Below are 27,158 nucleotides of genomic sequence, written 5' to 3'. Positions count from 1 at the left end.
CAGAGGGAAAGGATATCTGCTGGGGAGGGTATCAAGAGACCCCCTGTGCCCTTTTGGTTCAGCCAGGCAAACACCACCTTACCTTCTGGTCTTATGGTTTTCCACGGATGGGCTGCCTTTAAGCTTCAGTTTTCCATTAGAATGCTTGTGTTTCCTTCTTTTTCCTTACCCTTCTGGAAAAGAAACTCATAATCTGTCATCATAAGTCCTCACTCTATTTTCTACTTTGACTGTAAGTCAAGTGAAATTACCAGTTAGACACTGACTTCTTAAGTTAAAAAATAAAATCAATTTATTATCGAAAAATTTCAAGCATATGCAAAAGTCGAGAAAATAGAATAATGAGCTCCCACATACTCAACTCCTGGCCATCTTTGTTTCATCTATACCAAGGTTGGAAACTACAACTTCTGGAAAAATTCACCCAGTCCTTTGCCCATTTTTGTAAATAAAGTTTTATTGGAACACAGCTAAACTCATGTGTTTACTTATTTTGTATAGCTACTTTCACACTACCATGGCACGATTGAGTAGTTGTGACAGAGACTATATAACTCTCAAAGCTGAAAACATTAACTGCCTGACCCTTTACAGAAAAAATTACTGCTCTATAACCCTCACTCACCTCTCCCATCCCAATCTAGATTATTTTGAAGCAAATCCCAGACATGATATCATTTTGTCCGTATTTCAGTATGTATTAGAGATGTTCTCGTATTAAAAATCAAGCCACAATATATTAAAAGTATTTTCTTTTTTTCAAAAAGATTTATTTCTCTCCCCTTCCCCATGCTACCGCCCCCAAAGGTATTTTCTTTTTTTTTTTTTAAAGATTTATTTATTTATTTAAATCCCCCCCCCCCCGTTGTCTGTTCTCTGTGTCTATTTGCTGCATCTTGTTTCGTTGTCCGCTTCTGTTGTCGTCAGCAGCACAGGAAGTGTGGGCGGCGCCATTCCTGGGCAGGCTGCACTTTCTTTCGTGCTGGGCGGCTCTCCTTACGGGTGCACTCCTTGCATGTGGGGCTCCCCCACGCGGGGGACACCCTTGCGTGGCACGGCACTCCTTGCGTGCATCGGCACTGCACATGGGCCAGCTCCACACGGGTCAAGGAGGCCCGGGGTTTGAACCGCGGACCTCCCATGTGGTAGACGGATGCCCTAACCACTGGGCCAAGTCTGTTTTCCCCAAAGGCATTTTCTTAATGTCATCACAAACCTAGTCAGTATTCTGATTTCCCCAATTGTCTCACAAGTATTAAATATTGACTTTTACGAGTACACATTGTGCACTTGTCCTTTGTGTGTTTGCATGTCTGTCGGAAAGCAGCAGCAGTTGCAAGTCTGCTGTTTGCTGCCTCTTACCCACTCTGGTGGGTAAGCCAGGTAGGCCTGGGCTGAGTGAGCATCTGGATGGAATCTAGATTAAGATATTTAATGGTGTCTTCTAAAGATGGCTGAGGAATTACTCCTAAGGTTTAAGGTTGGATGCTAGATCAAGCTCTCTTTTTTGCAGAATAGTTTTAAAGTTTTCCTGGGAGACAGCTCAGCTTTATACCCAGTATATCCTAGTCATTCTTCCTGAGTATTCGGCAAAGAGCTCTGTGCCGCTGGCTACTACTTTTACTGTGTAATAGTAGAGAACCCAGAGGAAACAGAATAACTGAAAGCTTAAGCCTTCATTGCTAATGAATGGGGAAAGTCCTGCCCCAGGAAAGTATCTCGATGGTGAGAGCAATTCTGAAACTACAGAAAGGAGCCGTTATTTCAGCAGGCCCTGATCTAGGCTGAGCCCAAAGATTCGCTTTTTCATGGCCATTTCCTCATATCTAACTCATGGGAAACTCTGTACAAGGGTCAGCCGCTTTATCAAGGAACAAAAAATATTGGCCCTGGAAGCTCAGGATAAATGCAATGCTTTGCTCTCCAGTGACTCTCAGGCCTGAGATGAGTGGGGAGAATGGTATCGTCAAGTGACAGGGGTGGGGAAGTAGATCAAACTCGGGCTTGCAGGAAGGTGTTCTAGGCTGGGGTGAGGGGAGGCAGTGGAGGCACCAGCATGCACATGGGAATGTAAAAGATATGTCTAGGGACAGAAGCATGGAGCGGTTTTGCTGGAGCAGAAGGTTTGCATGAAACGAAAGTTTTCAAATCGTGTCCAGCAAAGCCCTAAGGAGTGGGGATGTGGTGAATGTGACACCCACTGGAATGAAAGAGGGTGAAAGGGCCGACGGAGCCTCCAACCCCTGCTCTGTTTTTATATATTAGGATTCCTCATAAGATTTCATCTGAAATAAAGACAGAATTAGAATTATGCTGCTTAGAAGTTTGAAATTCACCAGTGCAGTCAATTTTTAATTACCTAAAGATTGAACATGTGTTTGTTTCCATTCTTCCCACAAACCCCTCTAAAATGGCAATAAAGGTATAAAGAAGTATAGACACTCAATGATAAAGGAGTGGAGAAAGAGCGTATGGGAGATGTTAATCCAAGTTTAATTGCTGATAGATAGATGGCAGAGCTGAGAGAGCTGCAACACAGCCCACAGTGTGAGGTATCCACCAGGAAGTCAGCCGGTTTACACTGTGGTGCCCTGGAAAGCCTCAGCAATTAGAGGCACCAGGGGAAGTGTGGAATGAGGCCAAGAACCTAAAGACCAGTTTAAAATTTGTGCAGGGAGCAGTTAATATTCCCAGGTTGTCAGCCTTCTCTCCCACCCCTTACACACACACACACAATATTCCCTGGTTGTCAGCCTTCTCTCCCACCCCTTACACACACACACACACACACACACACACACCCCTCCCCCCCCCCCCCCTACCTGCACACCTGCTACCTGCTGCCAGCCCTGAGAAGCTCCTGAGAGCAGCACAGGGGATACATGGGGATCTTAGTGAGCCTTGGGACTAGTCTGTCCCACCTAGGTTCACAGAGCTGCCAGTCAGCTTTTTAGTAGCTCACTTTTAAATGCAAATTAACAACCAAGGATCAGCAGACAAAAAAAGGAGCTTGGTGAAAACAATTGAGGGAGCTGAAAAAAACACCAACATGTAAAGCCACACTGAATAATATCATTAAAGATTCTGGGGAAAATACGGCAGCTGTGCAACAAGAACGGAAGACCATAAAAAGGACCAAGCAGAAAACAAGGCAAGTGGTTAGAAATGAACATATGTATATATGAGAGCGGTAATAAAAAATTCTGTAGAAGGGTTAAAGATAAAGTTGGAGAAAAGAAAATTAGATTGGTCCCAGGAGATCCCATATTTACATAGTAGCTCTAGAGAGAAGAACATAGAAATATAGGACAAGAAATTATCAAAGAAATAATTTTTAAATGTCCAGAACTGAAGGATATAGTGTCCAGAGTAAAAGGGCCCACCATGAATGAAAGCAGACCCACCCCAAGGCACATCCTAAAGGAATTTCAAAATGTCAAGAGAAGATTTCATAAGCTTCCAGAGGGGAAAACAAGGTACATGTAGAATCAGAACGTCATCTTTGTTCTCAACAGCAACCATGCAGCAGGGCCTTCAAAATTCTGACAATTCAATTTTCAGTCATTTTAATGCTCAAATGTGAGGGTAGAAATATAGGCATTTTCAGATGTGGGGTTTTGAAAAAGTAACTTCGGATGTATCCTTTCTCTGAAGCTATTGGATGATGTGTTCCACCAAACAGGAGGAAACCAAGAAAGGGGAAATCATGACGTGCGGGACACAGAAGCCTCAACCCAGGAGAGGGACCAAGGAAGCTCCCATGAGGAAAATGAGGGGAGATAACTGAGGACAGTATGTGGAGTAGGCCTGGAAGACAGCTGCCTACATCAGATGGAAGGTTCTGGAGAGGTGGCGCTAAGAGAAAGTGATACTGAGAGGGGAGCAGATGTGGCTCAAGCAGTTGAGCTCCTGCTCCCCATATGGGGAGGTCCCAGGTCAATCCCTGGCCTGGTACCTCAAAAAAAAAAAAAAGAGGCTACCTGTCCTATTAGGAGAATTAGTGATAGGTTGATAGGTTAAAGCATATGAAATGAGGACGTTCTTAACTCCAGGAAAAAAACAAATGTTATAAAGAAAGAAAATGTATTTATAACATTCTACATGGTCATAATACAAACTCTCTGTATCGATTTGTTGAAAATTATGATTTTATTTATTGGGAGGATGAAGGGAGGAGAGCACACTGGTGTGTTGGGAATGGAACAAGAAAACTAAATCCTCATCTTTGATAGTGGGAAGTCCTTAAGTAGTATCTAAAAAGGCAAAAAATCAAGAAATAATGGAGTCAGCATGTTATTTAGAAATATGGATGTAAATACTGGATGAAGCAGCTAGAAGTTGAAGTGGTTGCCTCTGAGAAGCAGGAATCAGTAGTGGGGAGATGGGGGAGGAGCCCACTGCTTTACATTATAACCCCTGCGGTACTACTTCACTTAAAACTATACAGACACGATTTCTTTGTTAAAAAAAAATAAAACTTTAAAAATCGCTAGTTTAGATGAATTATGAAAAAAGGTGGGAACATTCCAGATTACTGTGAGCCCTCAGTACTAACAAAAGGATTTTGACTCAAGGGCAGTGGGCAGCCAGTTGATGTTTTTGAGCAGGAGCATGACGTAAGAGGTCATCTAGTACAGTTACTCTGATGACAGTTTATAGACGGGGTGGAATTGGGGAGATTAGTTGAAAAACTGGTGCAGTAGTTGAGGTGTGAGGTGATACACCTCTAGATGAAGAAAGGGAAACATGAGGGCAGACAGATTGCAAAAAAAGAGAAGCACCTGGGTGACTTACTGGCCTCAGTAGGAAAAGAGGAGCTGGGAATGATGGTACAGTTTCATCCTTGGGAGGAAATCTGCAGGAGAAAAGACTCAGGTTTGGGGAGAGAATGGGACATTTAGTTGATATCCAAAGTAATAGCAGGTCATGAGAGAAAGGCAGCCTGGCAGGCAGAATCCAGACAGTATTTGGGAGCTGGCCAAGGTGACTGGGAACTGTTTAAAGAGAAGCTGTTTTTAGGGAGGTCTTGGGTAAAAAGGGTCATTGACGAGATGGCTAAAAAGTCAGCTAGGAGGCTAACCCAGAAAATTGAGGAAGGTACCAAACTGAGGTACAATAGCCGTGTGAGGAAGATAAGAATTCAGAGGCAATAATATGAGAAGGCAGTGAAAGAACAAAGATTCTCCAGCACTTTGGAATCATACAATATAATCCATATTGCTTTCCTTTGACCGTCAATCTTGTTTTCTTCAGTGGCATCTCTTTCTTTATTTTTATTTTTTCACCTTTTTTTCCTTTTCTTTTTCAAACTTATAATGGAAAACTTCACGCATACACCAAAGTTGAGAGAATAGTACAATGAATCCCTTGTAACTCTCGTCTGGCTCTTAAAATAACATTTTGTTGCATCTGACCTCCACTTTTGGGAGGAGGGGTCAGTGTGTTTTAAAGCAAATCCCAGACTTCATAACCTTTGACCGGTAAATAAATCACCTACATCTTTAACAGATGAGGTGTTTTGCTTTGTTTTTTTAAAGATTTATTTATTTATTTCTCTCCCCTTCTCCCCCGGTTGTCTGTTCTCTGTGTCTATTTGCTGTGTCATCTTCTTTGTCCGCTTCTGTTGTTGTCAGTGGCATGGGAATCTGTGTTTCTTTTTGTTGCGTCATCTTGCTGCGTCAGCTCTCCTTGTGTCCAGCGCCATTCCTGGGCAGGCTGCATTTTCTTTCATGCTGGGTGGCTCTCCTTATGGGGCGCACTCCTTGCGTGTGGGGCTCCCCTACGCGGGGACACCCCTGCATGGCAGGGCACTCCTTGCGCGCATCAGCACTGCGCATGGGCCAGCTGCACTTGGGTCAAGGAGGCCTGGGGTTTGAACTGCAGACCTCCCATGTGGTAGATGGATGCCCTATCCACTGGGCCAAGTCCGCTTCCCTTGTTTTGTTTTTTAACATAACCACAATACTATTAACCCACCCAACAAAATTAATATTTCCTGTCAGGTTATGGCATTCCATGTTCCATTTTCCCCAATTGTCTTAAAAATATTTTTGCACTTGATTTGAATCACTTCCAAACCCAAGGTCAACACATTGCTTTTGGCTGTGTCTCTTAAGTCTCTCTTAATCTATAAGTTCCCCTCCTTTTCTTTTTTTTCCTGGTCATAGGACCCTTAGGTCAGGAATATTTCAATTGCATGTAACAAAAAATTGAATCCAAATTGCTTTAAATAATGAAGGGACATTTTTGTCTCATGTAACTGAAAATTCTAGATGCAGACCCTGTAATTTCAAGCTTGATCTAAAGGCACAACAATATCACAAAGGACCTGACCTTTTTACATTTTTTTGCTCTGCCATCCACAGGGGCAACTTCATATTGTGTTTGGGTCCAAGATGGCAGCCAGTGTCTCCCAGGCCTGCATGCTTTCTCAGTGGCACCCAGCAATTTCCCCAGAATTCCTAGCAAAAGCCTTGAGATCCACCCTGATTGGCCCAGCAGAGGTCACATGCTCATTTCTGGTCCAGTCAATATTCAGCTTTCCCAGACCACATAGATCCCATAAATGGAAATCAGGAGCTAATGGCAAGGAGGGATTGGATGCTGCAGTGTCTGTTAAGCCCCAGAAGCTTCCATGATGGGGACCTGCCTGGCTGTGCCCCCCTGGAGCAGCCAAACTTCTCTGCCAGTCACCAAACCTCACTGTCTTTTGGTCCCTCCTTGCCGGCCATCTGGAGATTTCACTAGAGGTTGAGAGGTAGGATTGATGGTCACTGTACTCACTCTGAGTTTAATGTTTCCAGGTGGGAAAAACGTACTGATCCCCGAGGCAGGTTTTACTATGTGGACCACAATACCCGGACCACCACCTGGCAGCGCCCGACAGCTGAGTACGTGCGGAACTATGAGCAGTGGCAGTCGCAGCGGAGCCAACTCCAGGGGGCCATGCAGCACTTCAGCCAAAGATTCCTCTACCAGGTGAGAGGGCAAGGCCTTTCCATAAGGGAGAGGAGCCTCTGGGCCTCACATTATCTGTTGACCTGCTTAGGGAGCTGGGGAAAAGGTGGCTAGAGGTGCCAGTGCTCTGATCCCCGAGATTCTACTCACCACAGTGAAATTCCTCAAATTCCAGTGCTTCTAATTTAGTAATTCATTGTCCAGCCCCTGTGTTTAAGGAGTCAGCATGTCCGGATCTGAACTTTCCTTCTTCCAAACTGGCTTTCTTCTCTGACCCCTCCATTCAAGTCCATTTACCCTGACTTGAAACCTGAAGGTCACCTTTGACGTCTCCCGCACCTCACCTTTCCAGATCAAAGGACTCTCCCAAATCCTCCTCTTCCCATGGCTACTATCTTCTTCTGATCTTTTTTAACTGATAGATCCTCAAGGACAGGAGGGATCTTAAAGTTCATCTAGATCAGGGGCTCCCAAACTATGGCCTGTGGGTCAAAGTGGCCTACCACCTGGTTTTATAGAAAAGGTTTGATGGGAACATACAGAGCTTTGACTCAGAGTGTCCTAGAAGTAAAAGTTAAATGCTAAAAAATGCCTTTCTCTAGTTCTTTAGTCTAGAATACTAGTTTACAGTACTAGCATTAAAGTAATCTAAATGGTTTTCTCAACTCTTGTGGGGATTTAGAAAGGTTTTGGATGGAGGTGATGGTTACCTTTCTCCATGAAACAAGACTGGTATTGAAAAATGTGGCAGGAATCTTTTTCGGTCTGCTTTCAATGTCTCACTGTTGATTTTCCTCCCTCCCTGGATTTGGTTTTTCCTTCTTGTTTGCTATGGTGCCATGTCCTGGTTACAAGTAAGAAGGGTTGCTTTCATATAGTTATTTTGAGGTTTGGCTTTGGCCCAAGGTTTGACTCGGAAGACTTAAGAGCTGATACTACAGTAGCGGCTTCCCCTCCTCCTCCTCTCTTATACTGAGACCTTGTTCTTCTTCACTGCCCTGCAGAAAACATGAAATACAGTTCAATATGGAAATCCAGGGAATCCCAGATTGCAGTCGTTCCCACCACCCCTTCCTGATGTCTGCCTCAACGCACAGCTTTCTCAGTGTCTCTGAGTCTTGTTCCCCTTCTTTCTTATGCATTTTCCTTTCCTGACTTCCCAGTGTGCCTTTGTTGCTCATGATCATTAAGCACATTTTTGTTTGTTTCACCCTCGAAGTTTCACTTTTTCCTCTGTTGTGTGTTCCTGCTGCAGTTAATTGAGGATGCTTGGAGCAGTTGTGGACTTTGTGCTACTGAGATAGGACCCATGGCACAGCTGAATATTTCTGGGGCACCTCCTTCCCCCCAACAACAAAAGAATGTAGCCAGTGTCTGTAGCGCTGAAACTAATCATCGTCGCTCCTATTTTGTGGAATCCAAAACGTACTATCTGGAAACAGACAACTTGTCTTTTACTCTGCAGAGAGCACCTTCGGTTGAATTCTCAAGCATCTGGGTTTTGTTCTGTGTCCATTGGTACATCCTGAAAACAACAACAACAACAACAAGCCTGCCTTCCGCACTGTTATCTTTACTTTGCAGAGCCTGTCTTGCCCTCGGCTGTATTTGCTAGACATTCTTTATTTCTGAGTTTGTATCTTAAAATATTACTGGAACGTTGTGCTTAGTCCCCTAGGGACTTGAACTCACGTGAGCTCTCTGGCTCATGGCCTGCACCTCAGATCCCCCAAGCCGGGGACCATGACCAGGGAATGTTTTCTGATAGCGTTCCTTTCTGTTCCTAGTAATAATGGAAATGGTCTCATCTCTCAGAGCCACCTTTGCATCCCAAATTCTCTTTTCTGAAATCCTCTCATTCCCCTATCTCTGTACTTTTTAGGCTGTGCTCCCCGTAACTCTTTGGGATCTCTCCTTTTAGGGAGAAGCATGGTAGGAGAGAAGGGGTAGTTGGCTAGCTCATTCGAGGTATGGGGTTTTGGGGTTTGGGTTTTTATGGCTATAATGTGTAGCTCTTTTTCCCTTGTTTCAAATTCACTTCTGTTCAATTCTTTCTTTCTGACTCTCTTTTCTTAGTTTTGAAACAGTATTAGGGAAGAAATACCCAAAATACAGTCAAGTATATTTAGCCCTAGGAAGTAAAATCATCAGGAGCAGCAGCTTTCATTGATTCTGAGCTCAGTGTTTGTGTTTATCAGTCTTTGGTCTCTCTTCTTTTCCAGTCTGCCTCCTCCTCTTCTAGGCTTGGGGGCTCTGATAAGTGGAGAGTGGGACAATGCCAAGGAAATTTGTTTTAAAACTTTAATGAAAGATAAATGAAATTGTGCAGTTTAGGCTGTAAAAAGGGCAAGGATTAAAAGGACTGATGAATATTTTTCCTAGTTCAATGCTGGCCATGGAGGCCCTCAATAGAGACCTCCTGGCGTGTTGATTTGTAGATTTCAGCTTAAGATGTCTGTGCGCACACTAAAGCATACATCTTCAGATCGAACTCACCACTGGAGCACCTGAACGCTTTATAGGAGATTACCTACTCATTCTGAAAAAAGATCTGTGGCAACAATTTTGTACCACATGTTGCCTCTTTTACTTTCTTAAAATGTTCTTTTCTCTAGTTCTTCACGTTTGCAAGGATAGTGTTATATAACTCAATACTTACCAATTGCATTCCATTGTTTTGCTATCTGTCGTATATATCTGAAACATGTTACTTTTCTTCTACTGCTGAATGTCTTTATAGCTACTGGTCTTATGTGTATTTGACAAAGACAAAGTTGGAGAAATTTGGGCATTCTGAGGTGCTGGCCAACACACCAAAGAGACCTCTGTGAAGCTGGGAACTTTGTTTCGGTAACGACCAGACATACCCGAACCGTGGCATGAATTTAAAGCATATCCTCGAGGTTGGCTGTAAGATGTCCTAAATCATGGGCAGCCCCACCTCCCCCCACCTTCGTGCAGTTGCATCCAGTGTGGGTAGGAGGTCCTTTGCTGAAAGGGGGCTCTGTCCCATCAAGGAACCTATGGTTTCAAAACTTAAACCTCTTTGTTGGAACTTGCTTGGATGAGGAGCCTGCACTGCCACCTTGGAAAGAAAGTTTCTCTGTCCTTTCAGTTGGGGGTAGAGGGAGGGCTGTGAAAGGGGGCTTCGTGGCAGTTGAGGTCTACCAATGTTTTCTCAAGCCGAGACTGAGCTCCATTCATCCTTCTGCCCGCGTGTGGCTCCGTCGCCCCCAGACGGGGCCAGCCAGACAGCCTGAAGTCTGCACTGAGAACTCGATCCCCTAATATAACGATTAAATTTTAGTAAGTGAAGTCAAAATGTTTCAAAAAGAAAGAAAGAAGGAAAGAAAGAAAGAACAATCCTTGTTTTATTTTACCATGAAGTTTTTGACAGCATCCCCCCTCCTCCAGGATATGAGAACTCTCGGCCCACTGCAGCCCTTCCCAGGGGACCTCACACCAGAAATAGGCAAAGGGAGGGGAGGTTCTAGTGTCAGCAGCGCCCCTGAAGCGCTAGAGCCGGTTCCTCCTCCTCGCCCCCGGCTCCCCTCTCCCTCGCCACCCTGCCCCTTGCCCCACCCCCCAGCCTTCCAGTCCGGCAAACCCGGAACACTGAGCAACTTCAGGTTCAGGCCTGGGAAGAATAAAGGTGCTTTGTGAAGGGGAAGGAAAACAGCTCCTGGGGGAGGTGAGGCGCTCGGGGGAGAGAGGCCCGGGGGCCAGGGGCCTGAATGTCCCTTCAGTCTGGGTCCCCGGCCGCACGGGCCGCTCGCTCCCGCCGCAGCGCGCGGGGACCCGGGGAGGTGGGGGCCGCCCGGCGAGGTGGAGGGAGGAGGCCCCGGCCCCAGCCAGGAAGCTCTGGGCGTGGGCAGGGCTTGTGGGAATGATTTCATTGGAAAGGCCTGCGATATTTTTTCCCCTCCTGTGTGTGGTTCTTGGAGAAAGTTGGAGGTGGTGGTTTCAGTCTCCTTGGCGGCGGCGCGCGGGAGCGGAGCAGAGCCCCTCGGCCGAGCCTGCCGGGAAGTCGGGCTCCCCGGCCCTCCTGCCATGCCTCGGCCCGGCTCCCTGCCTCCGCCGCGCTGGCCACCCTCACGCGCGCACCCCTTCCTCCCCTTCACTGCACCCTCTCCCAAACCTGTCCGGGCCCTCAGTGTGCAGGGTTCTTTTTTTCTTTTTCTTTTTTTAAGGACTTTCAAGAGGGGCAGAGGCCACCTAACGTCCCACTGTATCCTCTACAGAGTGCTAAAATGTAGACATGAGTCGTTGGCCTTTTTGTTGTCCTTTATCGATTTATTTTTAACCAGCAGCTTTTTTTTTTTTTTTTTTTTAACCTCTGTGTTCTGCTGTTTTCTTGTGTCTAGTCTTCGAATCCTTCGACGGACCATGATCCCCTGGGCCCCCTCCCACCTGGCTGGGGTAAGTGCTGCTCTCCACCTTTCTGTGCCCTCAACCTTGCATCAGCTGCTGCTCGCCATGCTCTGCCCTGCTCTGCCCTCCTCTCCTATGCGTCTTCCTCACTCCCATCGCTTGGTTTCCTGTCTTGCTCTCTCCAGCCAGAGCAATTATTGGTGGTGAAGCTCAAGGGTCAGCAAAGTGCTTGAGCTCTGCTGCGCCACTGTGGCATCCTCCTGCCATACATAGCTAAAGGAGCGGGACCTGCGGAAGAATCTCCAAGTGGCTGTGGAACTGTTGAGTTTTGGGCCTGAGTTTAGTGGAAGAATCTCCAAATGGCCGTGGGACTGTTGCGTTTTGGGCCTGACCTTAGAGATGTCTACTCAAGGAACCATCCTAACACAAAGACATTTTGATGTCTGATTCCCAAATGGATTTGTTTCAGGTCTGGGACTGTAGGATTAGAGGGAGCCGCCTTAACAAACCTTTATTTGCAGCTGAGATGTCAGGGGACTTCAGCCAAATTTTGACCAACAGAAACCACCTTTTTTACTGGGACCCAGCCGCTAAAGAGGCCAAGGGGAAGCGGAGAAGATCGTTGGGAGCACTGGGTGGACTCTAAGAAAGTGCATCCTGGCCAGCTGCTAATGCTGTGCTGGTGGTTACGCTGGACTCTTCTGGCCGTTCGTAGCTTAGCTGCTTCCCTGTCCCCAGCCCTTAGTGGGATTTGCCAATAATGAGTTAGGGGGATGAACACCCAGGACCTGGGAGAAGAAATCGCTGGCTCTTCTAGGAAGGAGTGGCCTTGCCAAGGGGTGCCTGAGCTGGTGAGGTCGGTGCATTCTACAGCTCTCTGAGCCAGGGCAGGGTTGGGTCAATACCGCAGGAATCCCTGGAAGCTGAAGCGGGCAGGTTTTGGAGGAATCGGCAGGAGACATTTCGTTTACTTGTTAGGCCAGCGCAAGATCACAAATGCTTGTTTGGTAGAGTTCACAAATAACCTGTTGGGAGGGAGTGCACTCACAAAGAGGGAAAAGCATGTACTTAGGGAAGCTGACAATGACAGAAAAAAAGTCTGGCCGGAGAAGGAGAGCTTTGGAGCTGGATCTTCTCAGGGCGGAAACGACTACTCCATGGTCATAATTTAAGAGGAACTACCATCACATTTCCAAGCACTGCAAGGGGGTTTCGAGTCCTTCTAGTGGGTAGATCAGTTAGTGAAGCTTCTGCACATTCCTTGATTTTCAACTAGGGAATCCCTTATGCACACAGATGACCCATCTGCCTCCTTAATGGATGAAAGGCAGCTCATATCTCAGATGTTGGCAGGAACTCAAATGTGAGAGGGTCAGACACTTGGGATCCCTGCCCAGGTAGGGGAAAATGCATCAGACGAAACAGGCATCTGCAATGCTTTCGGCAGCCAGGAGGCACTGTGCACAAGCCTGGAGACCCAGCGAAGGTCTCTGCTCTGTAGATGCCAACCAGATAGCCCTGTCAAGTGAGCTACTTCTGTACTAGTTCTGCACCAAAAAAAAGAGCCTTTATGGAGACTCAAAAACAGCTCCCAGATGCTGAGTGTGAAGATATTTTGAGATGGGAGTAGGAGCCACGGTCCGAATTACCGCTGTTGCTGAATGACCCAGAAAACACAAGACTGTACTGGTGTGGAAACTTCCTCCTCACAAATCCTCTGGGCTTTGTGTTGGTTTCCCCAGGGCTGTGGCCTGGGGAATGGACATAGCAGCAAAACCAAAGGTGAATTGCATTTATCGTGAGCCTGCTGGCACGTCTGCTGGCGTCTCCCCGCCCTTAGCTGCTGGGTCCCTGCACTGGCCGGGAGCCAGCACGGCTCAGGCTTAGCCACTCTTGCCCCTCAGCAGTTGTGACCCTGGGCGTGTGACTCGGTACTCTCACGTCTCTTTCCTCCTAAAAAGAAGTTGGGCTCAATGCTCATTTTTCAGGGCTGTTCCAGTCCCCAGACTATGAAATTGTGTGCAGTGGGGCAGTTCCAGTGAGCTGCCAGCAGTCCCCACACTGCGGGCAGTGCCAGGAATGAGGATGCAGGCCTCAGGTCTGCTGGCCAGACCCCTCACCCCACGGTCAGCTTTGACTTTGGCCATTGGCAGAGCAGCCGAGAAGGATCTTGTTCAAATCAGTAGCTTCTGGGCTGGGAGCAGCCCCTTGCCTCCCATCTGAAAACTCTTGGAAGGTCTTCCGCCTGTGAGACAGTCAACCAAGCTGTTTTGGGGTGGTTGAGGCTCTTTAACAATTTTAGGCATTTTCTTTTCTTTCTTTACCTTGGTCTGTGTTTTAAAATTTTCAGTCAGTAGTGGCTACCGGGGAAGGTAGAGAGTCAGAGGCAAACCTTGGGTTGCTACTAGGATCCTTGCAGCCTAGTTCTTGAGAAGTAGGGGTTGGACTCCTAGTTTTGCCCTTTTTTCACCCTCTGGCTTCCTTGTAGCTTCTGGAATGGATTGCTTTCATTTCTTTAATTTCGTCTTGTCATCATAAAAGAGGGAGTGCCATCAACATCATTTGTACTTAGGTAGAAACAGATCCGAAGGCTCAGGAACTTCCCAGGAGACCCCTTTTAGGTTCAGATTCTTGCTTCTAGTTTGGTCTCCCGTATACCCGGGGGTGGTGGCCCACCCTTCAACCCTCTCAAGGTCCAGAATCACCAGCTAGAGTAGGGTCTGTGCCTGGAGGCTGGACTCCCTTCCTTGGGGACCCCAGAGCCATCATCAGTGACCCAGAAATGGGTAAGACAATAAAGTCTGTCCAGAGGAGAGAGGAAGCATGTTTAAGCTCCCCCTGCCCCCCCAAACACCCCTGTCTCTGCAGCACACACTCAGGTGTGAGAACCAGAAGGGCACTGCCGTGTCCACAGCCCGACATGTGCGCCCACAGGTTTTGCTGGGATGGGAGAGTTTTAGAGCAAAACTGAGCTTTTAAGCAGGAGGAAAGAGATCCCGGGAGGGGGCAGTGGACAGAGTGGTCACCAGGCCAGATCTGCCGGGACTGGCTGGGGTGGGGGCAGGGGGGGCCGGCCGGGGTTGAGAGGGGCTGGCTGGACTTCCATTCTGTGCACAGCTGGATGCAATTACTCCTCTGGCTTCAGCTTGGCTGCTCCCCCTCCGTGTTGCCACACCACCTCCTTCCCTCCCAGAAACGGTAAAGACAAAACTTGTTCTCGAGTTAAAAATGTAGGTTTCCTTCCCAACAGGGAAAGCTTCCCTGTGTCCCTCTTGTCCAGTGACAGCCGTGAGAGAGCCAGGCTTTGGCTGGTTAAACTTCTCTCATTCAGAAATTCCGACCCGGCACCCAGGAGGGGGAAGCCCGAGGGGAAAGGACATGTGCTATTCCCTTTTTTATTCCTTCTCTCCTGGCAGAGAAGAGGCAGGACAATGGACGGGTGTATTACGTGAACCATAACACACGCACTACGCAGTGGGAGGACCCTCGGACTCAGGGGTAAGGACGCCGGCTGGGGGCAGGGCTGGGGCCCCTCTGCACCGCGCTTGCCCTGGCTCGCCCGAGTGCCTGGAGACCCTCGCAGGGTAGCCTTGGCCTCGACCGTCCTGGTAGTGGAGGGGCCAGGGTGCTCCTGATTGGCTTCCGAGAGAGGTAGAGGCCCCCACCCCCGTCCCAAGGAGCTCGCTTGGGGCACTCGGCGCCTCAGGACTGTCGATGGCCCCGCTCAGCACCCACGACCTGGGTGCTGCCATTCGCGTGTCCTCGAGGGCCACCCTCAAGGGCTTTGCAGGGCTTGGGTGGGAGCAGCCCCTTGAGGACCCTGGCCTCCTCCGCTCTGAGGTCCCTGTCGGCCCTTCACTAGTCTTTTCCTGTGTTTCCAGGATGATCCAGGAGCCAGCTCTGCCTCCAGGGTGGGAGATGAAGTACACCAGCGAGGGGGTGCGATACTTTGTGGACCACAATACCCGCACCACCACCTTTAAGGATCCTCGGCCAGGGTTTGAGTCCGGGTAAGGGCTTCCCGGCCACGTCAGTGCTGTGAGCGCCGGCTCCGTTGATCCCTGCAGAGCTGGCACGGGGAGGTGGGCTTCGGGGCGGCTGCCCGTGAACGTGCGCTGCTGCTCTCTACTGCCCTCTCGTGGCCCATTTTGAGACCGCATTAAAGGGGATGGCGGGGAAGGGGCCGTCCTTTTTTATTCAGAGTAACACGAGTATTTCTCTAAAAGCCAAGAGTCTGAATTTACTTCTAGTTTTTCTTTTACCCTTCAGATCTACAGTTTCTAATGACAGTCACTTTCCTTCCTTTGATGCCTTACTTTACTCATCTTTAACACAGCATCAGCTTTCCTGAAGGCTAACAAAGATAAATTGCTAATTTTTAAGCAATCACATGGATTCCAGACTATCTTTGCTTTTCCCAGGGCAAAGCAAGGTTCCCCCGGTGCCTACGACCGAAGTTTTCGGTGGAAGTATCACCAGTTCCGTTTCCTCTGCCATGTGAGTTCTGGTGTGGGCACCATGGCAGTTGGGGTCCCGTAATTATTTCGGCATGACTGTCTGCTAAGCAGGTGCTGGGCTGTCTGTATCTTAGGTCAGGACAAGTCACTGGTCTAGCCCTAAGCTGCTGTCTGAGGCTGCCTCGGTCTACTTTAACAGAAGGCGGGATGCATGGAAGCCAGCTGCCATTTCTACGGGACCCCCAGCTCCCTCTCCAGGCCCAGGGGCATGGGGGGCTTCTCCATACAGACAGGACACCAGATTGAAGAGTTGAGGCCCTGCTTTGAGTTCGTTCATTTGTTTTTTGTTTTTTTTTCTTTTCAGTCCAACGCCCTACCCAGCCACGTGAAGATTAGTGTTTCCAGGCAGACACTCTTTGAGGATTCTTTCCAGCAGGTGAGATGAGAGTAGTGGTGTCTGGGGTCCGCAGAAGCCCTCCTCCCACCACCCACTGCCCACCTTCTCCCATGTGGCCGGTTGAACTTGCACCGTGGGGTTTCCAGGGCCTGGGTCTCGGTGACCAGAGCCTGCTGGAAAGCAGGCTGTGAGGTCTCCAGAGGCCCGAGTGTCTCCTGCCCAGCCCACCCCCACCCCTGCACCCCCGGCCTGCGTGGACAGGAGCGTGGCAGGCTGGCCATGACATTCCGTCTCCCTAGATCATGAACATGAAACCCTACGACCTGCGCCGCCGGCTCTACATCATCATGCGTGGCGAGGAGGGCCTGGACTACGGCGGCATCGCCAGGTGAGCCCAGGTGCCCCCGGAGGGCCGCGCTGTCCCTGTGTCCCCAGGCCATGGGCCCTCAGCCAGAAAGCTGCCTCCTCCTCACTCAGATCCATTGCCAAAATCCTCCCGCTGCTGCCCCTGCACCTACGTTCAAACTACATAATCTGTGTGGCCAGCTGGAATTGGGCGCTGGAGCAGGGTCCTGGGGTTCACTGCCCCTTTAGTGACTGGGTCATGTGAGGCTGAGGGCTCTGGGGGAGGAGCCTGGGATGAGGGTGCTTTTACCAATCAGTATGTGACTGTTTCTGTACAACCAGTATGGATATCAGTCTACCATCAATCCCAGCTTTCTCTCCTTCATGGGCCACGGGAAGTCAGGGTGTCTCAGTGTGTATCTGACATGTCTTAAATTATACCACAGTTTCAAGGGCTTCAATCAGTACTAGGCTGCATGCCATGCACACAGGGTCAGTAGAATTAAGACGAATGTATCCAGAAAAAGAAGCCCGAAAGCATTCCCTTGCCCTCACCTCAGTCCTCCTCACCAAGTAAACAGACTGGAAAAATGTCACGTTGGAGGATGGGGCAGAAGTGCCCCGGCAGTGAGAAGGAGCGCGCTGGCCCCCGGCGCCCTCTCCGCCCGCTGACTGCTCGTGGTGTGGGCACTCTGCTCGCTTGGTGTGGGGGCGACTTGCTTCTGGTTCTGCTGGCTGGTTGCGTTGCCCTCTGCACCTGCCCCTCGTGGATTGATTGTTCTTTTCTCCGTGGTGACCTTCTCTCCAGGCTCTGCTTGGTGGGCTTCTGGTGTGGCTCCTGCCCTCTGTGTGTGTGTGTCTCTCTGTGTCCTGCCAGTGGTTTTACCCTATGGTAGGTTACGTCATGCTGTTCTACCACAGGGTAGAACCACGGACAGGATACCGGGGCAGCCTCTGCATCGAAGGACTCCTCGTCTGCACAGCCACAAACAGCCCAGCAGCGGGGGGACTGGCCCCCTGCTGGTTTGGCCTGAGCCTGAAAGAGCTTTTTTTTTTTTTTAAGGAGGTACCAGGGATTGAACCCAGGGCCTCATACATGGGAAGCAGGTGTTCAACCACTGGGCTACACCCGCTTCCCGAAAGGACTCTTGATTCTGGCTTGAGGCTTCTACACAGGGTGCAAGTAGATGCTAAGGCATGGGTGTGGGTTCAGATGCATGCGTGGAAGTATGGGAAAGGGTACAGCTATGGGGCCAGCGGTGATGGGAGGGCAAATGCAAGGGGCTCGGGTATGCAAGGGGAGTGGCTCTCTGTGCTGTGGCTGGTGGGAGCAAGGGTTATCTTCTGGAGGCAGCATGGACTGCAGCGTTTTCATAGATCAGGAGTTAAGAAAGTGTTACTGTAGATTCATGCTGCCTACTTGGGTAGGGTGTAAGCAGGGCGGCTGCTATTCGTACAGCACCTTTGCAAGATTTAGAAAAAGATGCCCTGCCTCAAGATATTTCCATCTGTTGGGAAATGGTTGTTATGTCCTGATTTTATCAGAAAAGACAGCTTGACTGCCATTTGCAGGGACATTGTTGTAATAAATATGCAAATCTATGATACTTTAATGCAGTGCCTTTGTGCAGTGCACAGCCTACACAACTGTGCATGGTGGCCCAGGGTATCAGGAGCTCCTTTGCCATTTGAAGCTCTGGATATTGTGATGTGACGTCTTGGAATGCACCACCTGGGAGCCGACAGAGAAGCAGGTTTCCCCAAGCTTCATCCTCTCATGCAATTGCCCTGCCTTGCCCTGAGTCTGGCCCTGCCCTGCTCACTGACCCCCTGTTGATACAGCTCAGCCCAGGCGCTGATCCCCCTGGGGCCTCGCTCCCTGGAACATGTGTCTCCAAACTACCTGAGAAACAGGCCGAGGAGAGCCAACGCCCAGGCAGGTGTGCGGGGAGGGATGCGTTATCCTTGTGCTGTCTCTCTTCTCCACAGAGAGTGGTTCTTCCTCCTGTCCCATGAAGTTCTCAACCCCATGTATTGCTTGTTTGAATATGCCGGCAAGAACAATTACTGCTTGCAGATCAACCCTGCCTCCTCCATCAACCCTGACCACCTCACCTACTTCCGCTTCATTGGCAGATTCATCGCCATGGTAAGAGGCACCCGTGGTTCCCCAGTCCCTGGTAACTTCCTCCTCCCCTTCCTCTTAGCTCTCCTGGCGGAACGTGCCAGAGGGCACCAGGGGCACCCGCACTTCCACTGAGGCTCCAGGAAGCGCAGCGGGCGAGGAAGCCAGACCCTGTGTGCGGACGGCCACCCCCGTGGCCGGATGCCACCTCGCGGAGGGCTCATAACCTCAAAATACAAAAAGCTGGAGATAGTGCTAGAGATACCAGCGCTTTCTCGGTGGCCACCGCGGGGTGTGGTTTATGTAGGGCTTGTCAGGGGTCCCCGGGACTTCACCTAACCTTCAACGTGCACCCAGTCCAGGGTGTTGGGTGATGGCGCTGAGTGAAACCGTAACTGCCCCTGCCCCCGGCTGCCTGTCTCTGGGGGCTGCCGCCTTCTGTCCCAAGCCTCCAGTGCAGGTGTCTGACCGAGGCCCTGAGACCTTCTGGAAGGGGATTTGGAAACCACACTAGCTCAAAACAGCCCTGGGAGACCGGTGGGTGCAGGGCGTGGGAGGCTTCCGTCAGAAGGCGGCGGATGGCTGTAGGGGGAGTTATAGCGTTTGTATTTATCTAGAAGAGGGAGACTGTGAACCTGAAAGGGGGGCCATGCCACGGGCCTCTGCGTGCAGTGCCTGGGAGTGGGGACGCCTGGGCCAGTGGGAGTCCTCATGCTCCTGCTGCCGTATTTGGTCGTTTGAAACGTTCCAATGCTAATTTCCGTTAGCTTCTTCCCTGGACTTCCCGAGTGCTCTGCCTTGCTCTGAGGGCCCCAAGAGCCCATGACTAAATAAGTCCCTTCCCGTCGTCTGGAAGTTCTTGGCCAAGGTGCCAGGCTCAGGAAGTGGGCACATTCTTCCCAGGTCCAGAGACCCGCCTGGCCCAGCGGCTGCCAGGACAGACCAGTAAAACCCTAGACTGTTACTCACCACTGGCCCGCCAGCTCTCGCTGCCTACAGCGTCTGCATTATTTTTGGCTGTCTCTGCCTCCCAGCTCTGTGAGCCAGTGAGTCAGGGCTGCCTCCTGGAGCTGTTTTGAACAAGTGCTCTCTGTGAGCCCGAGGCAGCTCTCTCTGGACCAGGGGGCCAGCCTCGCAGGCATGCTGGGCAGGTGGCAGGCCCTGAGATGGACTCCTGAGCAGGCTGGCTCTGTTTGATCCCTGACCTCTGGAGAGCGGGAAAGGAGTCCATCCCAAAGTCCAGATCAGGACAAAAAGTATTGCGTATCTCCCATTTGCCCTTTGGACCCCGGAAGTAGCTGGCGGCTCAGGTCCTGGCAGGGAAGTAAGCCAGGTAGCAGTGGTGAGGTTTTGATACAGGGGATCCAAGAGCTTGCCTTGAGCAGCATCTTGTGAGGGCCAAACATCTTTGTCTCTTCCTGCCTCAGGCTCTCTACCATGGAAAGTTCATTGACACAGGCTTCACCCTCCCTTTCTACAAGCGGATGCTCAACAAGAGACCAACCCTGAAAGATCTGGAATCCATCGATCCTGAATTCTACAACTCTATAGTCTGGATCAAGTGAGCTCCTTTCCTTGCTCAGCAGTTGGAGGAAGGGGTCTCTGGTATGGGCTCAGATACCCCCAGTGGCCTTTATTTTCTCTGCTGGAGTGGCCTCTACGCTCTCGTCCAGCCCTCCTAAGTGCTTGTGCAGATGAGCAGCATCTAGGTGCCCCTGGAGGGCATCCTAGAATTCTTTCCCTGCATCAGGAAGGTGTTCCCTCCCACTGTTCGGGGTTCTAGTCGACCTGTGAGTTCCGGGGTGTTGCATGGACACTAAAAGTGAGTGATGGAACAGGATCCAGGGCAGACCCTTCTAACCTCCCTCTTGGTCTCTCATGACCCCAGAGAAAACAACTTAGAGGAGTGTGGCTTAGAGCTGTACTTCATCCAGGACATGGAGATTCTGGGCAAGGTGACAACCCACGAACTGAAGGAAGGTGGTGAGAGTATCCGAGTCACGGAGGAGAACAAGGAGGAGTATATCATGTAAGTCTCAAGCCCCGGAAAGCTCCGTGGCTGGGGGCTGGGGGAGAGGGCAGCAGAGACACAGCAGATCACAGAGAAAGAGTTTCCCACCCTTGTCTCAGGGGGAGCCCTCTTCAGCCAGGCCCCCACGTGTGGCCCTTAGGTCACCGGGTATTTTGTATCTGCCTCGGATGGCTGCCCATGGCCGGCCACGTGATGATGAAGGTTGGGGGAACCAGAGCCCACACTTCGTTACTAGCCCCCGGGGTTATTCTGGGTCCCCCATAATTTCCCGTGTGGTAGACTTCAAGACTGCAGGGCCGAATTTCTTTGAAGAGGCATAAACCCTGGGTGCCTCCATTTTTCTCCTTACTGAAAGGATTTTTGTGTGGTGTGTGCCCACAGTCACGATGTCGCGTGTACACACGCGTGTCCATCAGGTCTCTCGGTGTCGCTTTTTAATCTCCACACTTCTACATGTCTCTGAAGCTGAGTCAGTGGTTATAGGAGGAGGAGGAGGTGGTGAAGGTGATGATGGTGGGGATTTTAAAAACTCAAGTGTTCCCAGGCTACTGTGAATTGGTTTTTTTTTTTAGGGGGTACCTAGGACCTTGTACGTGGGAAGCAGGTGCTCAACCACTGAGCTTCATCCATTCACCCAATGAGAGTTGGTTTCTTTAATTGTTTGTTTTTAGGAGGTACCAGGGATCAAACCCTGGACCTCGTACATGGGAAGCAGGCACTCAACTGATTGAGCTGCATCCACTCCCCTGTGAGATTTTAAAGGTTGTCCTTGCGGAACTTCAACACATTGGTTCCAGGAATGCCAGAGGTTGACTCTCTGCTGCCTTGTTGCTTCTGTGTGGGGCTAGCCCTGCAGGCAGGCTGTGAGTTGTGCCTGCGCAGTGGGTCCTGGCTCCACTAACGTTCAGCCTCTGGTTTCAGGCTGCTGACTGACTGGCGTTTCACACGAGGTGTGGAAGAGCAGACCAAAGCCTTTCTGGATGGCTTCAACGAGGTGGCCCCCCTGGAGTGGTTGCGCTACTTTGACGAGAAAGAACTGGAGGTGGGACCCTGAGCCCGGCTTCTGGGATGATCCTGCTCATTGATATTTTCCCTGCATACCCACAGAAATTCACCAATAAAATCTCAAACTTGATCCAGACAGAAGGCAGTAGGGCAGATAGTTTTGCTCTGGGTCTTCAGCACCCACCTCTCCCCGGGCACTTACTTTGAGGGCTTCTGTGTTCAAGAAAGCAGGGACTTGGGTTATCTATATTCCTAAAAGTGCCTACAAAAGTAATTTGTTGAAAATGGTTGGGATTGTTTCATTTGCTTGTGGCGTGGACAAGGTGTTCTGTGCCACTGAGCCCAGGGCCTGCCCCAGGGGGGAGAAGGCTGGCACTGCTTGCTGACCCACCTTCCTCTCTTAGCTGATGCTGTGTGGCATGCAGGAGATAGACATGAGCGACTGGCAGAAGAACACCATCTACCGGCACTACACCAAGAACAGCAAGCAGATCCAGTGGTTCTGGCAGGTGGGTCCTGGGGCCCGTCCCCACTGGGGACAGGTGCAAGGATCTTAGCAGTGACATTTTAGCAGTCATCCAAAGGAAATGGAGCTTCAAGCTCAAGGAACCTGGTTGTGCTATCATCTCCCTCATCTTTGACACTGTCCTTACTTCCCCCAACTTGCAAACGGAGAGGATAAACCCAACCTTGGAAAAAATGGAAAGAATGGAGACTGTTGCAGCTGGACTGTGGCCAGCTGGTGTGGGGGAATGGAGAGGGGGACCTGTGAGGCAGGAAATAACGTGGCCGTCAGCCATGGGATTTCCTTCCTGCCAGATGGGGCGGAAGACACGCGCTTGGCTCCAGAAAATCAGAAAGAGCTCCTCAACCTGGATATAACGAATCGATTCCTTTCTGAGTATGGCTTTTGTTGTTATGGAGAATAGTGTGCCTAAAAATAGAAATAACATATTCATAGTGTGTATATATACAGATATCTATTTTTTGCTGAGACTACTTTCATATGACATAAAATTCTCCATGGTAAGCATTTTAAGGTGAATAACTCAGTAGTTTTTAGTACATTCACAAAAGGAAAACTCATACCCCTTAAGCATTCATCATTCTTAATATATATATACTCCCATTCTTAGTGTATCTTAAAAAGCAGAACTTAGATGGGACGAGAATGCCTAGCCTGGAGGTGTCCCTGAGACCAGTGGCTGTCCCGGAGACTAGTGTGAATGTTCTATAAGCACAAGCTCTGAGGGAGAGCAGACCCCCAGCCCAAGCTGGCTCTTTGTTCTCAGCCTTCAAGAGGCCCTGGCTGATCTGGAGGCTCAGGGAGAGGCGTTGCATGATAGGGCAATGCGCCGAGGTGTGAGTGTCACCTGACTGGCTCAACTTGTGGAGTTCTAGGTGGTGAAGGAGATGGACAATGAAAAAAGAATCCGGTTGCTGCAGTTTGTTACTGGCACCTGCCGCCTGCCTGTCGGGGGGTTTGCTGAGCTCATCGGTACGTTTTCCCTCGTCCTGCTGGTGCCCTTGGGTGGGGGTGAGGACAGCTCAAAGAGAGGGCGAGGCCTCGTGTCTTCAAAGGAAGTTGAGGACCATGTGTCAGGGGGACGGGAGGGGAAGGGCTGTGGCATAGCATCCTGTGGCCGAGCCGGTCCCCGGGTGAGTGTCCTGCTTCAGAAGGGACGTTTTTGTTGACCTGTGGTGTTTTTTGGATAACAGGTAGCAATGGACCGCAGAAGTTTTGCATAGACAAGGTTGGCAAGGAAACCTGGCTGCCCAGAAGCCACACCTGGTGAGCTGCTAGTTTTAGTGGGAGGTGCCGGGAACCCCATAGGCTCCTAAGGGTCCTTGACTGGGGCAACTTCTGCACGGCTCTGGAGTGTTGGGCTGTAGAGAAAGTGCTGTAACTTGCTGAGGTGTCTCTGCCTTGGGTCTCTGGGTTTTGGGGAAGTCATCGCAGCAGTTATGTGCCCTACTGGCCACACCAGGTATTACCTATTGAAGTAGTTCACGCCAATGGGCCAGGAGCTGCTACCCTGAGTTCCACCTTCCCCACTGCCTTGCCCCTACCCCTAGTCCTGCCTCCTGCATGGTCCCTGCCTTGCACCTGACCCGCCCGCGCAGCCCCGTGGATGGCGCTAAAGCCGTGAACTGTTTCTTTAGAGCCTCGCCAGCCCCTGCTCTGACTGCTCCACTCTCATCTCTCGACAGTTTTAACCGTCTAGATCTCCCGCCGTACAAGAGCTACGAACAGCTGAAAGAGAAGCTGCTCTATGCCATTGAGGAGACCGAGGGCTTCGGACAGGAGTAACCGAGGCTGCCCCCTCCCTCGCCCCCAGCACACGTGTAGTCATGAGTCCGCCCTGCCAGAGGCCACTGGCCTGGCAGCCCTCGGGAGGCCCCCGCAGAGAGGGGTCTGCGGGGGGACCACACCATCGCCATGTTGTTGGCAGAAGAGCCTGAGCCCGGGCGGCCCTGTCCCCCTCGTGTCCCCCCCCCCCCACCCGGTGGCAGTCTGGAATAAAGCCCACCGGTCACCATTGCTCTCCGCAGAGCTCTCCCCTCCTCTCCCCTGAGACCAACGTGAAGTGTGCGTGAGTGTGCAAGGGGAGCACCCCGGCCTGCGGCTGCAGCGGTGGCAGCCGGGCAAGGAAGCCAGGCACTCGGGGCAGCTGACCCGGCCCGCGTCGGCCAAGGCTCTCAGCCAGTAAGAAGAGGTTTCATTTAAATAGAACTTTTCCGATAAGGCGTAGGAAAGGAGGGTCTGAGTGAGGGGAGCTCACCCCGCACCCTGAGCCCTGGAGCCAGGCCGTTCCTGCCTCCCTCCAGCAGGGCTCCGGCCGTGGGGGCCGAGCAGCAAGGACCCTCTTTCCACTCAGTGCCGGTCGGTGCATTTGTCTTTAGGAAATAAAGAGTAGTAGGAGCTGCGGGGTAACTGTGGGGTGGACACAGTAAACTCCCTTAGACTTTCTTTTTCCTTTTATATAAACTTGAAGCATTTGTTGTGTAGGTGGCCTTTTGTTGGGTTTTTGGTATGCTGCTGTCACTCTCAGTCCAGGAGCTGGCGTACACCAGGCGGGCAAGCCCAGCACTGTCGCTTCCCCTCAGGCTCCCACTGAGCAGTTCTGTGAGCTTAGGCAGGCCTGGCCCAGCGGCTCCGTTTCACAGTGGCTCCCTCAGCCTTGATGGAGAGCAAAGGGGTGGTGTCCTTGTAACCTTGCCGCCTTCCCCAGATACTACCACCAGGTAGCTGCAAGGGACCGGCACAGGGACCTGGTCTCCCTGCCAGCCACTGGCCCTCAGGAGGGCCTGCTAGTCCCCAGTTTGGAAAGAAGGGTGTTCCGGCCAGCCTCATGTGTGTTTTTCCTGCATAATTGGAGGCTTTTTTCTGCATGCAGAAAGCAATGCTATTGAAAAGCAGCCGAAGGGCTCTGAGCTGCTGCTGCAAGTAATCTGACTTGATATCTGGAGCTCTTGCCAGCCTGCATTCTGCCTCTTTCTAGATTCTTCAAGGTGAACATAGCTCACTGGGATGCTGCCCAGTGATTGCTGCCAACCCCCCGTCCAGGCCCCCAGGGTTCCAGTGCTGAGCAGCAGCTGCGTATTGTGAGCTTCCCTGAGCCCCAAGGCAGCCTCTCAGACCAGTCGTGGGAACCTTCTAGAATTGGCTTACTTTTCCGGGTCCTCATTCTTTCCCCTGGCCCAAAGAGATGCAGCCACATGTCCGCTTGTGTTGTGTGTGCTGATTTGAGTGACTCAGTTTATTGCAGCTCAACCTTTTATCTTCCTTCCAGTTGTTTGCTGTGTTCCGCTGCGGCAGGTGGGTTGGGGTGAGAGCTGCCGTGTGAGGTCTGGAAGCAGCAGGCTCGCGGGTGTTCCGAGTGTGTTCGTGTGTGTGCATCTGTGTCTGTAACTGAAGCATCTGTACGGAATGCCCTCCGGTAGCGCTGGGTTGGTAACCAGAATGTTTTGTAATACCCACCCCCTTGCCTTGGTATTGCCAGTTTCTTGTGCAATAAAAAATCAGCAGCTGTGGGTGGTGTCGGCGTGGATGTCTACAAAATCACTGTCCTCCCGATAAGAAGCCTCTGCTCCCCTCTAGACCATGCAGGCCAGGGCAGAGGCAGAAGCTCCCCGACCTTGCTCACTTTTGAGAAGTGTGGGCATGATGAATCAAGACAGCTACAGTTCCGGGTGTGCAGCTGAGTCCTCTTCCGTTGCCTTCAGCCCTTGGTCAGCTGCTTTACTGCACCTTTCAATGGCCTCTGCCTCCCCTTGCCAGGCCTGTGTTTCTTTGAGTCTGCTGTGGGGAGCAGCTCACCATCAGCTGCGACTGCAGGCTGAAATCAGCTCGGGACAGTGTTCTGGGCAGCCATCCTTTCATTCAGGAAATACTTACTGAGGTGTCCGGAGTTCAAAGAAGACAGAGTGTCTCCCTGATCTTGAGCTCATGGTCACAAAAGGGTTTGCCACCCACTTTTGGACAGTTGAGGTTTAAAGATAGGACAGATCACACAATGGTGGGCCTTAATGCATTTGACACAGAAACGACTTTGTCTCGCACCAGGCCGGGCTGTGATTGTGCCTCTTCTCACGAGAGGCCGAGGTGTTTAGACAAGGCTCGCTCCCTAGAGTTCTTCACTGGGGTTCACTCTCCTCTCTCGGCCTATTTTCATTTGACCAGCCATCGCTGTACTCAGGAAGAGTTACTGAAAAAAGTCCACATGATATACATACTTGTTATAATAAATTCAGATAAGACATGCTCAAATGGAAATTGGTCTTCCCCTCCCATTCCTAAGTAACCACTGCTCACAGGTTGCTCTTTCTACACTATTTTGTTTGCATTTACAATCAATATACAGATAATTTTTAAATTATACTTAAAATAGGATATTATACATGTTGAGCAACTCATTTTTGTCAAATGAGATATTAGGGGCATCTTTCCACATTTGTCAGGGTAGAGCTACTTAGTTCTCTCATGTATTTGTTTTTTCAAGGAGGTAACAGGAATTAAACCCAGGACCTCGCACATAGGAAGCAGACACTCAACCACTGAGCTACATCCACTCCCTAATGAGAATTGATTTTTCCATTTCTTTGGTTTTTAGGACCAGGGATTGAACCCTGGACCTTGTCAAGGGATGCAGGTGTTCAACCACTTGAGCTACCTCCGCTCCCCAAACTTCCTTTTTTTTATTAAGCAGTTTTACTGAGATATATTCACATCCCATATCATCTCTCCAAAGTGTGTAATCAATGGCTTTTAGTATAAACACAATGTTGTACATTCATCACCTCAAAACTTTTGAAACAATTTCATTACTCTGAAAAGAAAGACTTTACACCCCTTAGCATACCTTCCTCAGCCCTATATAACCACTCATCTAATTTTGTCTTTATAAATTGATTTATATTTACTTTTTATATAAATGGAATCATACAATATATAGTACTCCTTGGTCT

At 50.2% G+C, this 27,158-nt stretch overlaps 1 protein-coding gene across 2 annotated transcripts in view; it reads left to right on the top strand.

Moving 5' to 3' along the window:
- WWP2 (WW domain containing E3 ubiquitin protein ligase 2) overlaps positions 1–25,722 on the top strand; it is a 164,189-nt gene extending 138,467 nt beyond the window's left edge. For both annotated transcript variants that reach the window (XM_004468114.5, XM_071209099.1), the window contains 15 exons: positions 6,804–6,978; positions 11,322–11,376; positions 14,745–14,826; positions 15,210–15,338; positions 15,750–15,825; positions 16,150–16,221; positions 16,482–16,570; positions 18,517–18,676; positions 20,080–20,213; positions 20,541–20,681; positions 21,606–21,726; positions 22,094–22,198; positions 23,091–23,187; positions 23,409–23,481; positions 23,901–25,722. In XM_004468114.5, the coding sequence (XP_004468171.1) occupies positions 6,804–6,978; positions 11,322–11,376; positions 14,745–14,826; positions 15,210–15,338; positions 15,750–15,825; positions 16,150–16,221; positions 16,482–16,570; positions 18,517–18,676; positions 20,080–20,213; positions 20,541–20,681; positions 21,606–21,726; positions 22,094–22,198; positions 23,091–23,187; positions 23,409–23,481; positions 23,901–24,000 (1,609 nt within the window). In that variant the 3' untranslated portion in view covers positions 24,001–25,722. The remainder of the gene's footprint in view (positions 1–6,803; positions 6,979–11,321; positions 11,377–14,744; positions 14,827–15,209; positions 15,339–15,749; positions 15,826–16,149; positions 16,222–16,481; positions 16,571–18,516; positions 18,677–20,079; positions 20,214–20,540; positions 20,682–21,605; positions 21,727–22,093; positions 22,199–23,090; positions 23,188–23,408; positions 23,482–23,900) is intronic.
- Positions 25,723–27,158: the final 1,436 nt, after the last annotated feature.

Source organism: Dasypus novemcinctus, chromosome 18 (genome assembly GCF_030445035.2).
Source record: "Dasypus novemcinctus isolate mDasNov1 chromosome 18, mDasNov1.1.hap2, whole genome shotgun sequence".
Taxonomy (NCBI): Eukaryota; Metazoa; Chordata; class Mammalia; order Cingulata; family Dasypodidae; genus Dasypus; species Dasypus novemcinctus.
This window is presented reverse-complemented; position numbering and strand designations above follow the sequence as displayed.